Source organism: Mixophyes fleayi, chromosome 8, assembly GCF_038048845.1.
Source record: "Mixophyes fleayi isolate aMixFle1 chromosome 8, aMixFle1.hap1, whole genome shotgun sequence".
In the NCBI taxonomy this organism is placed as follows: Eukaryota; Metazoa; Chordata; class Amphibia; order Anura; family Limnodynastidae; genus Mixophyes; species Mixophyes fleayi.
Genome location: NC_134409.1, coordinates 113,802,506 through 113,821,546, shown reverse-complemented (window position 1 = coordinate 113,821,546; position 19,041 = coordinate 113,802,506). Strand labels below are relative to the sequence as shown.

Here is a 19,041-nt window from a genome sequence, read left to right as displayed (position 1 = left end):
AAAACGAGCTTGTCCTTAATTTAAAATCTGGATTCCTTTCCCCCAACCAGTTTACGTTCCATGTTTTCTAAACTCAGCTCCATTTAGCTGTTTAAAAGTGTTACGGCAATATTTTACGCTCATTTAGTTTTAATTAAAATCCGAACAGTATAGCAGAACAGAGGCATGAATAAGCGCTACAGAGGGTGAAGACGTGAAGGTGAAGAGGGCTGTCATGCCTGCACTTGTGGTCATCCTTGTCTCTCCTACTCTCTTATCCTCAAGCACCCGCCAAAAGAGGAATCATTGTCTTCAACCATAGGTATACATCAAGACTAAAACTTTACTACATTTATGATATTTTCTTACTTTGAAGAACAACTATTCTCTTGTTTTGGGGTTAATAACGGTAGTAACATGCATATACTTAACGTCATGAGGGAATGAGGCCTTAACATGATCTAACATTAGCTTCTTACCCCTTTGTCTGTATTATCCAGTATTGTTTTATTACTGTTTGTCCCCAATTATAAAGCTCTACGGAATTTGCTGGCGCCACATAAATAAATGTTGATGATGAATTTGGATGATATAAGATTAATTCTTACATAATCTCAAATAAAGTACACATTAGGAATCCCTATACATATTAGGTGTATAGAATAAATGTATCTAAATATTAGTGGTGTCCCTCTGAATAAAAAAAATCAAGGGGCGAAACTATAGCTAAGTGGATTTTTTCTCTAATTTTGCTAATTTTCTTTGTAATTTATAAATAGAGTAAAGTAATATTTAGAATTTGGGTAGACTATGAAATAAAAAAAAGTAACTTAAGTTGAAAAGGTAACAATTGGTTTGGTCACTGGTTGATTCTGTATTCCTGCAATATAATAGCCAAGAAAAGTGTTTATTTTTTTTTAACTATGCAGCTTCCTGTGGGCAAATCATCTCAGCAGGACAGAGTAAACGTCCCTGCTATAGTTTGCTTTCATCTCCAAAGACCATGTGTGTCGTGCCCATAAATGTGGCCCCTGTCCAACTCGGTGTCACTACCGCGCCTGCGCAATGCCCTCACCAGACTTAGGGAACGTTCACAAAGTATCTTCCTCTCAGCGCACTCCAGCCCGGCTCTCCTTACCACTCCTTTCTTCCGCAGCGGTTTTTCTCCCCAGGCAGTTGGCAGACGTTCCCCGCTTCATATCCCAGTAATAAGGGGTTAGGCTCGCATTCCTGCCAGTGTCTGCGGCGAGCGCAGGGCGCAGGATGAGGGGGACTCGCTGCTGAGAGTTGGGGTGCAGGGAGGAAGCCCCCCAGACATTTGGATGACAGAAGAGAAGAGCCCTGCACCCCACCCAGGAATGGCCCTGCTTATGGAGGAGGACGAGTATGACAAGCTGGTCATGCAGTCCGGGTCGGACTGGCTGAGGACTGAGATTAAGAGGCTGTTCCAGGAGCTGGGAGAGACCACCCGGGAGAAGATCCAGGCGGCCGAGTACGGGCTGGTGGTTCTGGATGAGAAGCAGCAGCTCAAGCAGCAGTATGATGAGCTGGAGCTGGAGTATGAGACTGTCCGGCAGGAGCTGGAGCAGCTGAAGGAGGTGAGAGGGCAGCTGGCACCCTGCACATACTATCACCACTGTCACTCTCCTTACCATACATACAGGGGACTCTGTCACTCTCCTTACCATCCACAGGGGACTGCACATACCACACATATACAGGGGACTGCACATACTATCATCACTGGCACTCTGCTTACCATCCACAGGGGACTGCACATACCACACATATACAGGGGACTGCACATACTATCACCACTGTCACTCTCCTTACCATCCACAGGGGACTGCACATACCAGGGTCTTCTCTCTGTCACTCTTCTCAATCAGGACCCTGTATACAGCACATTGTCATTAGCTGTCACTATCCTTGCCACCCACACTGCCAGGGCACTGCACACACTGGCAACTTCTTTCTGTCTGGTTGCCTGTCATTCTTAGACACCCACCCTGGCACTTTCTTTACTGCCCATACTGACACCTATTGGTACAGGAATTGTCATCTATACCAGCAGCTTCACTAACATCCACTGGCACCAAAACTGGCACAATTTCTACTGCCCACATTGGTGCCTCCACAGACCACATTGGATTGCTTATTGCTATGCATACTCTTATCCATAATGCATACACTGGCATTGCTATTAAAACTGGCACCTTTTCTACTGCCCACATTAGTGCCTCCACAGACCACATTGGCATGCTTATTGCTATGCATGCTCTTATCCGTAATGCATACACTGGCATTGGCATTAAAACTGCCATATTTTCCATGTCCCACTACAACCCAGGTTCTACATTACCCACTATTTTCACCAACACTGCTCCTTTCAGTAGTAACCTCATGGCGCAACCTGCACTTAGCCTGCATACTGCTAGCATACATATTATCTATCCTCTTGTCGATTTCCAGGTAACTTCAGCTGCCTTATAACTGCACACATAATGTACATATCATGTTCTTGTAAGAAGACCTACATGCCAGTCAGTGTATCATGATTTGTCCTAGGATGACTTCTCCCTATTATATGTACCCCAGGACTCCTCACTGCAGACTGCCCTCAGTGAGAGATCTCACACCCAACACATTTGTCCTTAACACCAATGCTGCACATTTTTCACATTACTGCTATACCGGTACAGGGCATGACTATATCTTTCCAGAGGTACCATGGATTTTGTCAGGGACATTGTCAATATATAAAAGATATCCGTTATAGCATCTAAAAGAATTCCTGCCAACCTTTTTCCTGCTGATGATATCACAAAAAATGTAAAGGAAGCCATGTCGGCAGTGATGGGGTTAACAGTTGACTGATGATGTCGCAGGAAAGGCTTGTCATGGAAAAACATGAATGTGCCAAATTTGCAGTGTGTTTATTGCAGTGATTTGGTGGGAGAAAGCCATGTATGAAAGCTGCTTTGTTAAATAAATATCAAGTTCCTTAAATAGGGGGGGACACGGTACGCTTCTAAACTCTTGGTTGGATACGAGGAGATGCGCATTGTGTTCCTCTCGTCCCATCTTCTCATCCTTGGCCTCTCTTGAAATAAGCCAGCTCAGAGCTGCAATACTCATTACTTGTGTTCAGAAGATGTGGCATCATCCTCTGTGCTGGGAGTCTGCGCACACTCTGTGCCTGCCCTTCCCAAGACATCTGTTCAGCTCCCCGATTCCCCTCCTCCATCCTCCTATGGATGAGGAGCTACAGGAAAAAAAACAGGCCAGGAAATGGATATTAAACCGATGCAAGTAATTTCTGCCCTCTGCATTCCGCTAGATCTTCTGGATAACTAAAATTAGATACAGGGTGGTAGAAAATATGTCCCATTTAGACTTTATTTTTATTTAAAAAAAAATAATAAAAAAATGGTTTTCCTGTTTATTCCCTGACTATCTACAATGTCATGTTTTCTATCTTCCTATTTCCTGTAACTGCCATTTAGATAAAAATATGCATGTAAATAGGGAGATAATTAGAACTATTGAAAAACAGGAAGATGCTTTTAGTAGTGGAGACATTTTCTTCCGTTGTTACTGTATTGTGAAAATATATCTGGAAATCTTTCTATTCTTGAAAAGCAGAGACCGGCACTCACAGGACTTGTGGGAAAATATAAAAAAAACGGTTTATTGTACTAACATCAACATTTACGTTTTCTTGGAACCTTTTTTCGGGAGTTGAATTTGACTGTGGGCCAGGACATTTTTCCAAATTGTAGACTGAAGTGCACTTTACCTACTTTCTTAAATATACATAGTGTGCCCACCGTGTCTGACACTCGTTTTCCTGCATGTCTTTAACTTCATATATGGGTATTCCATATGCCAGTCAGCAAGAGAAGGAAAGAAGTAAATTAAGCTGAGACCACTTTCTTTTTGCCTTCCTCTTAAAGTTCTGCCTGAAAAGATTAGCATGCGAATACGAAGTTGTGATGATACAATCTTCAAGTTCCGCTGTTGCTTTACCGTTCCACGGAATGCCATTCCACGCTGTATTTTGTAAATTTCCAAGAATAGAGATGGGCAGCACGGTGGCTAAGTGGTTAGCACTTCTGCCTCACAGCACTGGGGTCATGAGTTCAATTTCCGACCATGGCCTTATCTGTGCGGAGTTTGTATGTTCTCCCCGTGTTTGCGTGGGTTTCATCCGGGTGCTCCGGTTTCCTCCCACACTCCAAAAAACATACTAGTACAGGGTTTCCCAAACCCAGTCCTCAGGGCTCCCCAACAGTGCAGGTTTTCCATATCTCCTTGCTGGAGCACAGGTGTATTCATTACTGACTGACACATTGTAACAGATCCACAGGTGGTCCTAATTATGTCACATGTGATCCAGAAAACCTGCACTGTTGGGGAGCCCTGAGGACTGGGTTTGGGAAACCCTGTACTAGTAGGTTAATTGGCTGCTATCAAATTGACCCTAGTCTCTCTCTTTCTGTGTATGTTAGGGAATTTAGACTGTAAGCTCCAATGGGGCAGGGACTGATGTGAATGAGTTTTCTGTACAGCGCTGCGGAATTTGTGGCGCTATATAAATAAATGATGATGATGGGACGACAATGGTCAATGAATTCAACTTTGCGGAGTGATTAAGATAACTGGGGAACACTTGAGGCCAAATTCTGCCAACGACTTGTGCGAGATTTCATGGAACCGTTTTGAATATTTCGTTAGTCTCCACTGATGAATACTCCACTAGACATCTGTTATATAGTAAATACAGCGCTGTCTAATGGTCTTCAATCCTGTAACCGCTGAAAGACCTGTTTGAGCAGTTTCTTTGCTAAGTTACCTACAGCAAACATTCTCTAAATAGTTTAAATATTTATTATGATGTAGTGCGCATGAAATTGGTTTAGCTATTATGGTATCTTGGGGCACAATTTTAATGGTTTAAAATGTAATTTCCTTTATTTTATATTGTGTTAATAGTTTGTGGCAGAAACCCTAGTACCCATTGCAAAAGCACAGAAAGGAAGGTGTTGAATAAAAAGCAAAGAAAGTTGGTGATAGAAAAAAAAATCACTTTGATGGAAGGTTATTAATTCCTGAGTAAAACATTATGGGCTAGATTTACTAAGCTACGGGTTTGAAAAAGTGGGGATGTTACTATAGCAACCAATCGGATTCTACCTGTCATTTTGTAGAAGGTACTAAATAAATGAAAGCTAGAATCTGATTGGTTGCTATAGGCAACATCCCCACTTTTTCAAACCCGCAGCTTAGTAAATCTAGCCCGATATCTTTGATCTCACAGAAGTGCAGGGCTTTGGAGTGGCACAACTGTGATCTGTACTCAAATGTGTGCTTGGTGATTTGACAGGAAGCCATTAAATGGATGGATCTATTTTGTTGTGGCCGGCTTCTGTTATGTCAGAACTTCAGCCAATAAAAAACCTGAAAAGTCTAGCAAACATTGAGGTCTAAATTTACTAAACTGCGGATTTGAAAAAGTGGAGATGTTGCCTATAGCAACCAATCAGATTCTAGCTTTCATTTATTTAGTACCTTCTACAAAATGACAGGTAGAATCCGATTGGTTGCTATATGCAACATCTCCACTTTTACAAACCCGCAGTTTAGTAAATATACCCCTGAATGTTTTTGTGTACAGCCAAGGAAAAAAGTTCAAAGGTCAACTGCTGCAAAATGTCATGTCAGCTTCTTTTACATGTAAGTACGTCTAAAAAGCGTCCTACATTTTACAAAGGGAAATTATAAGTGTATACTTTCCCATCATTTTTTCAATAAATATTCGGTAAATGTTTGCAATGAATCATTATTCAAAGAGGACCCCTGCATTTTCCATTTCAGAAAACAAGGGGAAGATACCACCTTGATTGGTCAGCTCAGGTGCCCTAAAAGGCCAAAATATGACAAAAAAAATGGTACAATGGCTTGATTGCATTTACCAAGTAATATGTTTTGGTGTCATATTAATAATGAATGGCCATTTAACAGACAATTTGACAAGAAACTGCTGCATTTAAATTTCCTTTGTTTGGTTAATATGGATAAAGAATGTAATTCTCTCTTGGGGCCTTGCACCAATACCCAGTGCTGCAGTCACTTGAAGATAAAATATAACCATTGGGGAATTTTCAAATTATAACACTGTATATAAATGATGTGGAATTTTTATTTTTGGTTCACTGGTATAGTTACTATAATGACTGCTGTGTGACCTAGAAAGATTTCAGGGTAATGGGTGGCTATAACAGATCAGATCACACATTCTTTGTGTAACATAAAAGTATTAGGTCTCCTCTCCACGTGTCTTCTGCTTTTAGTCCCACAGAGAAGACACATCATTACTGAGCTATTTGTGGTTGCTATAGAAATATATATATATATTTTTTTTCCACAGTTCCTGCTTATCTGAAGTACAAACCATATACTTCACACCATCCCCTCTTATGTGTCCCTCTACAATTCATTAGAACTTTGATAACGAGCTGGTATTTTAGGAATGTGAAGCAATTTAGTGACAAGAATTCAACAGTTTGAAAAGGCAACACAAGTGAAATATTTTGTTATGCTACGCCCTGGGGCAAGGTTTGAGGCCTTCACCCATTACACATTGGCACAAGATTTCTTGTCAGGAAATACTTTTCCATTTAGTTAGATATTCTCCAGGATATAGGTATTTAAAATATCTTCACTCAAAATAGTGAAATAATTTGTACATTGCACTATGAATGACCACATCTCTGGGGTTAGGGCTGATATCTTGGTACAGTATATATGTTGTCTGTACACAGTGGATGGAACCATTTAGTGGACCAAACCAATTCACAGGAATGTATTTCAAGGGCTCCACTGTTCCACTGTTTTTATACTTTAACATTTTTTTTTTAAAATTCAGACATGAACAAAACACCCATATAAACCACTATAAATCACTCTATTGTTAAATAAATTGTGTATATGCGTTACCGGCCTGTTGCCAAGTACAACAATTTGTGTTTATTTATCTTTCCACTTCCCCTGTCTTGTGGCAGCCCCTCATTTATATAGGTGACATTCTGGACTTGATTCAACTTTGGATGTAAGTTCCTTTGCTTGCCGTATCTTGTCTGAATGGCACTTCTTCCAGTGAATGCAATTGCTCGCAATGTCCGCACACAACTGACACTTCCAACGACTTGAAGGGCGAAACGGGGGAGGGAACAGGCGGACTAACATAGGCAGTGTACAGTAAGGGCGTGCCGAAGCCGAGCGTACACCCACGCGGCCGATTCAAGTTCAGGGCATCTTTTGGGTATGTGTTTTTGAGCTACATCATTTGCACCATCTACAGAGCAGGTGTAAGTGGGGCTGTTAGTGATGACTACACTTAGTCGTGCCAGAACATGTGTTTGCAAGTACAAGAAACTATAAAAATGCATTTTATGTTACAATATGCAATACGAATATCCTGAGTTATGTATTTCATGTAAAAAATATATACTTTTTTTAAACAAATATTTTTTTTAATAATTATAGTAAGTAATTAAAAGTTCGAAATTAGTTTTAGGAAATATTTTTATTTATTTTTTGCATGTGTTCTGACTGGGGTTTATAGTGCATGTGCGTATCCTGCAGTGTGTTCTATCTGTCTGTATACAGCAAGTTACATATGACCAGAGAGTACTTATACCATACTTGCCAACTCTCCCGGGAATGTCCGGGAGACTCCCGAAATCCAGGTCGGTCTCCCGGACTCCTGGAAGAGCAGGCAAGTTTCCCGCATCCCGCAATTCCCTGGCCAAAATAACACCATTCACGGTGAATTGCGTCGTCCCCCCTGCGGAAAAACGTAATTTCTGGGGCGGGGCCAAAATGACGCAATTGACCACCCCACCCCCTGCTGCCCTCTAGTCACGTCCCTCTCCTGGACTGCACTGCCTGAAAGTAGGCAAGTGACTTATACCCAGATTCAATTGGAAACGTATCATGTGATCCACTTATATTGAATATGGACATACAAGTTACATGAATTTTTGTAAACGCAATTTGCGTTCACACTACGTTCTAAGATGAATCAGGACCTCTGTGTAAACTGGACACATTTACCAGTGGATTTAGAAGATTTCCATTTCTCTGTAGTTTTAGGGAGAAGAGTAAAATGTTTTTTTTTTCTTTAAAAAGCTCCTTTTAGGTTTTTTTTTTAAGTTTGCATAAACAATTAAAGGGACTGAACAATTGAATTAATATTTTTGTTTAATCTTTTGTGTTTGTCTAATGTAAACATTAAGTGATGAATGTATAGAATATTCTTGTCATATGACTACCCAGTTCTTATGATTGTGCTAATCGTTTTGGCCACATACACTGGGGTACCATAGATGATACTGGGAAATTGGCCTATTGACCCAATAATAAACTGATCCAATTGGATTGGATAATTATCTGGCATGTTGGTAAATGCATTCAGAAGATGACCGTTGTTGGCCGGTATGCAGCCGGAGTGATGCTGGAAGTGTGTGTTGCCTAATTGAACATTGTTCCTGGTGTTTGTACTGATCCTCTAGACCAGCCCCTTTGTGGCCATTTTAAGTATGCTTGCAGATTTCACTAGACAGTACAGTTGCCATTGTTTGTTGTCTCTTTCCCCGTAATCCCTTTATCTGACTGAGTTATATTTGTCCGTCTAATGTAAGTAATACAATACTTACACAATACAATAGCTTGGAAGCTTGGCCTGGTGGCAATCAGTAGGTGCAGCATCCTAATGAGAGGGACCAGGCTCAGAATGGATACAAAATATAACCCAGCAGGCAAAGAGGTGACATCATCATCATCATCACCATCACCATTTATTTATATAGCGCCACTGATTCCGTAGCGCTGTACAGAGAACTCACTCATATCAGTCCCTGCCCCTTTGGAGCTTACAGTCTAAATTCACTAACATACACAGAGAGAGAGATCAGGGTCAATTTTGATATCAGCCAATTAACCTACCAGTATGTTTTTGGCGTGTGGGAGGAAACCGGAGCACCCGGAGGAAACCCATGCAAACACGGGGAGAACATACAAACTCCACACAGATAAGGCCACAGTTGGGAATTGAACTCATGACCCCAGTGCTGTGAGGCAGAAGTGCTAGCCATTTAGCCACCGTGCTGCCCCAAACAGACACAGCTTCTTAAATCATACCCTTTAAAGAGGGATATTATAAAACTAGTTTCTCCATTTGCAACACAAATCGTCAGAAGTGCTCAAAATAAATATTAAAATCAAATTGACATAAATGAATTAAAGTTTGATTTACATGAACCTGTGTTAAAATTTATGTCATTGTCCCCCCACCGAATTATGTCAACTCTTGCTGGACGCAGAGAGACAAATAGAAGACATTAATAAGAACTGGGTGGCGCTGTATAGTTAGTGTTATAATGCCCCTGTCGTTCTGTGACGCATCCGGTACGGTCCACGGGCTGAGTGCGGCGGCCATGAACAAACAAATGGCACATGCTATTTATATGCAAAATTCAGGTACCGCATGTGTACTCGTAAAATGATTTGTGTCATGGTCAGAAAGTCAATGGGAACAACCTGTATATAAGTGGAGAACCCTCTTTTCAGCTTGTGGTTCCCTTAACGAGACACATTGTTATTGTACATAGGACTGCCATATACTGAAATGCATAGGTGCATTATTTTTCTTTCCTTCTAGATATTGTATACACAGGTTACTTATTATTATTATTTTGTTTTACTGTTAAAAGATTAAAATGTTTCAAATGCACATTAGCTGCCTACTTTTCTTTCTTTCTTTTCCTACCTGTAAAATGTGGGTCAAACTCCACTTCTACCTATGTAGTGGAAGTTTGTAGGGCTCTATATTTACCCCGAGGAGAGGTAACTGTCATAAAATTGTACGTGTGTGTGTATATATATATATATATATATATATATATATATATTATTGTTCCACAGTGCATATATTAGCCCTTGCAGCCCTCAACTGGCATGTTAATAAATGCAAATATGCAGGGGATAAATTATTATTTTTTTGTGTTTGATTTCCTGCTGAATGACAGCGATGTTGTTACTGACCGTATACATCTTATGCAAATATAGAGTGGAAACAATATCAGAATTGTATTTGCCTCTTATCCTTATAAGCCGACTGGTTCTCATAGTAAGAAAAAAATGTAATGTCTGAAGCTATTTCTCAATCTTGTTGTATCTGGTGAGTGAATGAATTCTGCATCTTACAAACACTAACATAATTCTTTAGATGTTGCCATGGAAAATCCAATACAAATTGCCTTTGCTCCTAACAAGGCAGCAGGGTATTTGTTAAAATAAGTTCCTGTAGCCCACTGGGTGTATTTAACATGTTGCACGCTAATAGTGGCTATAGAGCACAGCTTTATCTCAGATTTAAAAATGTATTATAAGGTGAAGCGGGTCTGTATAGAGCAGTGGTCAGGGGACAGGGGTAAATTACCCCAAATGGGGTATAAATGAAATTCCTGGGGGTAATGCTGCCGATTCACATGCTGTCATTCGGATTGTAGACTCCCTTTAAATGTGAAATTGCTGTTGTACCAGAAGAGCCTCAAGGGTTGGCAGAGGCATTTCTTGAGCTTTGATGCAATAATGAAGCATGTATTGCATTTGAAAACAAAGCAGATCTGTCATATTTTTGGATGTCAACAGCTGCAAAGGCATCAAAATTGCACATGAGGTAGTCAAAAAGTTGCTGCCTTTTGCAACAACCTACCTTTTGCAAACAAGGATTTTCAACTCTAGCGAACATTAAAAACAAAGCAGAGAAATCGATTGGACGTTGAAGACTGTATCCAAATTGCTCTGACATCAAAATGCCCCAATATTGAAGCTCTCGTATCAAAAATGAAGCAACATCACTTCTCCAAAACCTAAAGTTTTGAAGTTGAAGCTTTCAAAGAAATGTTGAAATATTTTGGGGTAAAAGGTAAAAAAGTTCCCTGACCCCTGGTATAGAGAATGCACTGTTCAGTACATCCCTGCAGCATGGATTTTTTTTTTATAACCAGTAATGATTATTAACTCTTCAGTTTCTAGTTTGTTTTATATTGTGTAAACAGTGCACATACAGGGTGAGACCCTAACAATGGCCATACATCTAAAGCAATTAATGTTACTCTAAACCTTTAGAATGCCCTAAGGGTTTATATTGATTGATTATATTGTAAGTAGTTCACTCCAGATATCCATATACACAGTGGGTAGGAGCAATATTTCGGATAATGCCCCTTCGTACCTCACAGGGAACAAGTAACGTCACTGCGGTATGGTGCGTACTGCTACGTATCTCATGCCATTTTGGGTTAGGGTTCAGTAAAGCCTAGTAGTACTAGCTATGTCACTGGCTCGTAATGAAGTGATAGGCTGCACTGTTATAAATATGGCTTCTGCTTACAATATGGCTGAGTATGTTGTCGGCAATGGGTATAATCTAGTTTTTCCATGTCAATAATAATTATCCTTGAATTCAGGGTGGATTTTGGCATTAATAAATCACATGTGACAGCACAGCGACAAATCAGTGTCCCTGGTACAAGCTTGCCGAGGTCTGTCTGCTATCTCCTGTATTTCAAGTCATGACTAATCGGAATGCCGGGGGCGGGAGACCCCCATGAATTGTGATTCATTTCCTAAGTATTTTCAGACCTAGCTCTAAATCTTCTAGTTTGTGAACAACAATTTGTAGTTTAGCAACTAGGCCATGGTTCTAGTGATTCACCCCACATTCATAAAATAGGGAAGTGCGAATCTATAATGGTATAGTGCTAAACATGTTTATTCTGCAGCTGTTGCTAATTTTAATTCGAGAGATAATACGTGATCATTCTCGGTACGGTTTTACGTCATAAAGATGTTGCTTTTTGGTTCCTTGCTGACTATGGTGTTTTAAAGAGAGGTTTTACAGGATCCATAATCCTTTAGTGGACCCCTTCTTGATGAAATGTGCCCCTCACATATATACAATACGGGTGGTCACCCAGGAATCTAGCGCTGTATTAGCTCTATTGTGCGGCGGAGTTCTACAGCATCTTGGCTCATTGATATATGTGGAGACATATTTTGATTAACAATAGTCCACTAAAGGGAACGTTATGCTTTAAAGCCTTTTTCACTATTCCCACTGCTGGGAAACAGCAATTCATCATCATCAGCAGCAGCTATTTACAAAGCGCCACTAATTCCGCAGCGCTGTGCAGAGAACTCGCATCAGTCTCTGCCCCATAGGAGCTTACAGTCTAAATTCCCTAACATAGATACACAGACAACAGAGAGAGAGAGAGACTAAGGTCAATTTGATAGTAGCCAGTTAACCTACCAGTATATTTTTGTAGTGTGGGAGGAAACCGGAGCACCCAGAGGAAACCCACACACACACACACGGGCCATTCGCAACAATTCATTTTTTTTATTTTGAATGGGACAGATTCTCCGACTGTGAAGCTGCTAAAATACTGTATGAGTTTGCTTGGTCAGTTTGACATCCTTGACCAGTCGTTTTGTGTCCAAACCTTTATCCGTATGGTTGAAACCCTTGTGATATCATATTTCCCATTGTCATATGGGGTCATAGTTCAACCTGTAAAGTAAATTGGAACGGACAGATCTGTTCTGCACTACAATCTGACTGTCCAGTATGGCGCCTGAATAGCAAGATCATTGAAGTTTGTCACTAGTGTAACCAAAATGCTCACTGACCTGGTTGTGGACTTGCATCATAACAAAATAATAACCTATAAACTGTATTTATAATAAAATAAATGACAACGTTCACTTTAATTATATGCAGCATAACAATTTGCCTAATAATATTGGCCACCTGCACTGTTTTATTGGTGTCTGTATTTAATTTTAATTAAAGTGTTTGTTTGATCTAAACAAGGGAGAGGCAGCCATTTTGTGGGCTGGATCAACAGTATCTGTGAGAATGCAGCCAATCAATTAACTATACACCAGTGAGAAATATCACCAATACCTGTATGTTTTACTAAACATTTACCTAAATTAAACTGAAAATAATCCCATCATATGACACTGGGATTTTTTTTTTCCGTTTTTATTTTTTTTATTTAAAATAAGTGATAAATAATAATGGGTTTTACGGGATGTCGGAAAGACAGACAAATGAAATATATAAGAGCTTGCCATGGAGTATATAGAGATGGTTTTGTATAATAAGGTTTGTCTACCATTTACTTGTAATGAGCCAAGAGGACGTACGTCTTACTGTCAGATATTACCTCAGAGGTGGAAGTGCAGCTCTTTTGCAGAAAGAATTATATTAATTAGTCTGGCTTGTTGGCCTATTGAGGGTAGAAAGAGACCAGCATTTGGGTGAAAATAACAATTTTATACTTCTGTATAATAAGCATGGTATCACTTGTGAGCGACAAAAAGAGTGTAAAGGATTTTGAAACAAAAATTCTATCTTTAATGAAGACTAGATGAACATTAGGAGCAGACAACCATGGCAATTGTTTGTTGTATTATTTTTGCTGTGAATTATATAGATTGCAGTAGATCTATATTTCTTCTATTGTTTTTGTAGACATTATGCTTGTATATGTGTAATTATCCCCAGGTATTCCTTATTTATTTTCTGTGCATTGATGAATTTTAGTTTTTGTGCGTTTTTTTTTACTTCCCTTCAATTGTGCTGTAACACATAGCAACCAGAGACTTGATGTCATTGGTCTGACAAAAGCTGGTATTTATTTGCAATGGTATTTAGCACAATTGTTTTACAGTATTTGAAAATGTAAGGAGGGTGAGCGTGCCCTTGTGTCAAAACTGTGTTAATATGGACACGCATCGTTTTTCTGTTTTGTTTTTAAAAAGTGAAGAATGTTGTGGTTGAGGGTCTTAGTCATACTTGCCAACTCTCCCTGAATGTCAGGGAGACTCCCTGAAATAGGGGTGATCTCCCTCACTCCCTGAGGAGTCTGGCATTCTCCCTAATGCTGAGCCAGTACAAGACGTGGTTGGATTCGCCATCTGTGGCATGATGACACTGTTCAGAAATTGTCTCCTATGTCCATGTATTGATGCCTATGGAGGTGGCCATTTTCAGGGAGACCAAGATACTCAAAGACTGACAGGTAAGACAACATGACTTCAGTAATGGAGACAGAAATGTAAAAGACACTTCAGTCTCTAGAGATTCGTTAGCTGCTTTTCTTTAACGCATAGTTGCCTCCTCGCCCTCGCAATAGATAAGGGGTGGGGGGGGCCTTAAAAACGCAATATTGGGTCATCTGAGCCCCGCCCCCTGCTGTAATTGGCCAAAATTGTGACAATCATTTAGGGGTGGGGCCAAAATGATGCGATTGGTCAAACACCACCCTCTCACGCCCACCTCCCCTGGGATCTCCCTGAAGCCAACGAGGAAGAGTTGGCAAGTATGGTCTTCGTTGTATCTGAAAAGCAATCTGTGGCTCTAATGGCGTTTGTCCTGGACATAATAGTGATAAATCCTCTCTGACTCACAGCTAGGATAGAAAGTTGCTGGTTTTAGATTTGTCATGTATTTTTTTTTTTTTTTTTTTTTGTGGCAATATAAGAGCTATGGCCTGTCATACGACTAGAATCAGAGCACCTTATTGTTTCAATTCTTCATCTCCTGCACAGCAGTGTGTCCCCAGGACAGTGATGGGAAACAGACGGGCTCCGGGCCTCCCCAGTGTGCCAAGCCTTTTTTACCTGCGACCTCCAGCTCTATTTCTTATTTTATGCTTTATGTCATAGAGCAGATAATACGACTGGACATAATGGGAGCAGCCAGCTTCTGCATTGTGTGCTCTCCTATGTACAACGCAGGGAGGTCACACAGCGCATATAATCAGAGGAGGAGGGGATGCAGTGCAGTCTGCACCACATGGTCTCCATCCGGCCTCTGCGGGCTCCGGACTAAGGGTTGGGCTATTTTTTGGCAAGTGGAGTCCTGCCAGCATACTGTATGATTTTGGTTGGTCAATTTGACATCCTTGACCAGTTGCTGCATTGCGTGTGCAAACCTATATACCACAAATATGGTGGAAAACCTGTTCAAATCATGATTCACATTATCGTGTGGGGTCATAGTTCAACCTGGAGACGCAAGTTGGAGCGGACAGATCTGTTCTGCACTGCAATCGGACCAAATTGCTCACTGATCTGGATGAGGACTTACATCATAACAAAATTATAAGCTATAAACTACCTATTTCTAATTAAATAAATTACAAAGTTCACTTTAATTTTATGCAACATAATAATTTTGAATAATAGTTTTGGCCACCTGCATTGTTTTATTGGTGTCAATATTACATTTTAATTAAAGTGACTCTTTCACCTAAACAAATTTGAGGCAGCCATTTTGTGGGTGAATCAACAGTATTCAAGATAATGCAGCCTATTAATTAACTATGAACCAGTAAGTAATACTGAGTAGCGTTTTGGGGGTATGTTATGATAAGTGGGATGTCTTAGTGCATGCGGGGGGATATTAAGAGTTATGTGCAGTCCTGTGAAGGTGGGAGGGCTGCATATTTAAGCTTACAGTGTAGCAGGTTACCCATCACTGGAATAGGAAATTCTGTAGCCAATTAGGTAATCAGAATTATGACCGCAGCACAAAGTATTTCAGTAGATTGGTGTTCTGGTCTGTGCTGAGTAAATGAGGATAAGGTTATATGGGACAGGAAGAAATGTCATGATGTGAGTAGGGGAAATGAGATAAGCAAGATGCCAGAGACTAAGAATTATCGTGGAAGGAGCAGAATAGTGACATGAGGCTCCGGTCACACTGTTTGTGTCACAAGCATCTCTACATGAAGCAACGTTCATACATCCAACGCGTTCATCCAGTTTTCGTGCATTTTGAGGAAAACATGCGGTTTAAATGACACTGTTTTGCCCAGTGCATTTGGGTGCCAGTACATTTTGGCAGCTTTCTTAGATTTCTCCCAAATTAATTGTAAACCAGAAACAGACATGACTGATGCATGCAAAAAAAATTTGTGTCACTTTATACCACATTTTCCATAAACAAGAAAAAAATGTATTACACAAGCTGGGACATGCCCGTCCGTGCAGGCTGAGTTTTCTTATTCTTCTTTATTGCACCATAAAAAAATATAAAAAGAATGAATCTGTACGGAGTTTGTATGTTCTTTCCGTGTTTCCATTGGTTCCTTCTCACAGTCCAGAAATATATACTGGTAGACATACTGGTATATAATATATACTAGATAATATATACTGGTAGACATACTGGTATATAATATATACTGGTAGACATACTGGTATATAATATATACTGGTAGACATACTGGTATATAATATATACTGGAAGACATACTGGTATATAATATATACTGGAAGACATACCGGTATATAATATATATATACTGGAAGACATACTGGTATATAATATATACTGGAAGACATACTGGTATATAATATATACTGGAAGACATACTGGTATATAATATATATACTGGAAGACATACTGGTATATAATATATATACTGGAAGACATACCGGTATATAATATATATACTGGAAGACATACCGGTATATAATATATATATATACTGGAAGACATACTGGTATATAATATATATATATACTGGAAGACATACTGGTATATAATATATATATACTGGAAGACATACCGGTATATAATATATACTGGAAGACATACTGGTATATAATATATATATACTGGAAGACATACCGGTATATAATATATATATACTGGAAGACATACCGGTATATAATATATATATATATACTGGAAGACATACCGGTATATAATATATATATATATACTGGAAGACATACCAGTATATAATATATATATACTGGAAGACATACCGGTATATAATATATATATACTGGAAGACATACTGGTATATAATATATACTGGAAGACATACTGGTATATAATATATATATACTGGTAGACATACCGGTATATAATATATACTGGAAGACATAATGGTATATAATATATATACTGGAAGACATACCGGTATATAATATATATATATACTGGAAGACATACCGGTATATAATATATACTGGAAGACATACTGGTATATAATATATATACTGGAAGACATACCGGTATATAATATATATATATACTGGAAGACATACCGGTATATAATATATATATATACTGGAAGACACACTGATATATAATATATACTGGAAGACATACCGGTATATAATATATATATATATACTGGAAGACACACTGGTATATAATATATATATACTGGAAGACACACTGGTATATAATATATATATACTGGAAGACACACTGGTATATAATATATACTGGAAGACATACCGGTATATAATATATATATACTGGAAGACATACCGGTATATAATATATACTGGTAGACATACCGGTATATAATATATACTGGTAGACATACTGGTATATAATATATACTGGAAGACATACCGGTATATAATATATATATATACTGGAAGACATACCGGTATATAATATATACTGGAAGACATACCGGTATATAATATATATATACTGGAAGACATACTGGTATATAATATATATATACTGGAAGACATACTGGTATATAATATATATATACTGGAAGACATACTGGTATATAATATATATATATACTGGAAGACATACTGGTATATAATATATATATACTGGAAGACATACCGGTATATAATATATACTGGAAGACATACTGGTATATAATATATATATACTGGAAGACATACCGGTATATAATATATATATATATACTGGAAGACATACCGGTATATAATATATATATATATACTGGAAGACATACCAGTATATAATATATATATACTGGAAGACATACCGGTATATAATATATATATACTGGAAGACATACTGGTATATAATATATACTGGAAGACATACTGGTATATAATATATATATACTGGTAGACATACCGGTATATAATATATACTGGAAGACATAATGGTATATAATATATATACTGGAAGACATACCGGTATATAATATATATATATACTGGAAGACATACCGGTATATAATATATACTGGAAGACATACTGGTATATAATATATATACTGGAAGACATACCGGTATATAATATATATATATACTGGAAGACATACCGGTATATAATATATATATATACTGGAAGACACACTGATATATAATATATACTGGAAGACATACCGGTATATAATATATATATATATACTGGAAGACACACTGGTATATAATATATATATACTGGAAGACACACTGGTATATAATATATATATACTGGAAGACACACTGGTATATAATATATACTGGAAGACATACCGGTATATAATATATATATACTGGAAGACATACCGGTATATAATATATACTGGTAGACATACCGGTATATAATATATACTGGTAGACATACTGGTATATAATATATACTGGAAGACATACCGGTATATAATATATATATATACTGGAAGACATACCGGTATATAATATATACTGGAAGACATACCGGTATATAATATATATATACTGGAAGACATACTGGTATATAATATATATATATACTGGAAGACATACTGGTATATAATATATATATACTGGAAGACATACTGGTATATAATATATATATACTGGAAGACATACCGGTATATAATATATATATACTGGAAGACATACCGGTATATAATATATATATATACTGGAAGACATACCGGTATATAATATATATATATACTGGAAGACATACCGGTATATAATATATATATATACTGGAAGACATACCGGTATATAATATATATATATACTGGAAGACATACCGGTATATAATATATATATATACTGGAAGACATACTGGTATATAATATATATATATACTGGAAGACATACCGGTATATAATATATATATATACTGGAAGACATACCGGTATATAATATATATATATACTGGAAGACATACCGGTATATAATATATATATATACTGGAAG

The 19,041-nt window shown here is 38.2% G+C and overlaps 1 protein-coding gene across 2 annotated transcripts in view; it reads left to right on the top strand.

The window, feature by feature from the left end:
• Positions 1-1,131: 1,131 nt before the first annotated feature.
• Positions 1,132-19,041, top strand: part of BICD2 (BICD cargo adaptor 2) — a 91,832-nt gene continuing 73,922 nt past the window's right edge. Inside the window, exon 1 of one of the 2 annotated variants that reach the window (XM_075183211.1) lies at positions 1,132-1,577. In XM_075183211.1, coding sequence (XP_075039312.1) covers positions 1,302-1,577 — 276 coding nt within the window. In that variant the 5' untranslated portion in view covers positions 1,132-1,301. The remainder of the gene's footprint in view (positions 1,578-19,041) is intronic. The other variant, XM_075183212.1, reaches the window with a different exon arrangement.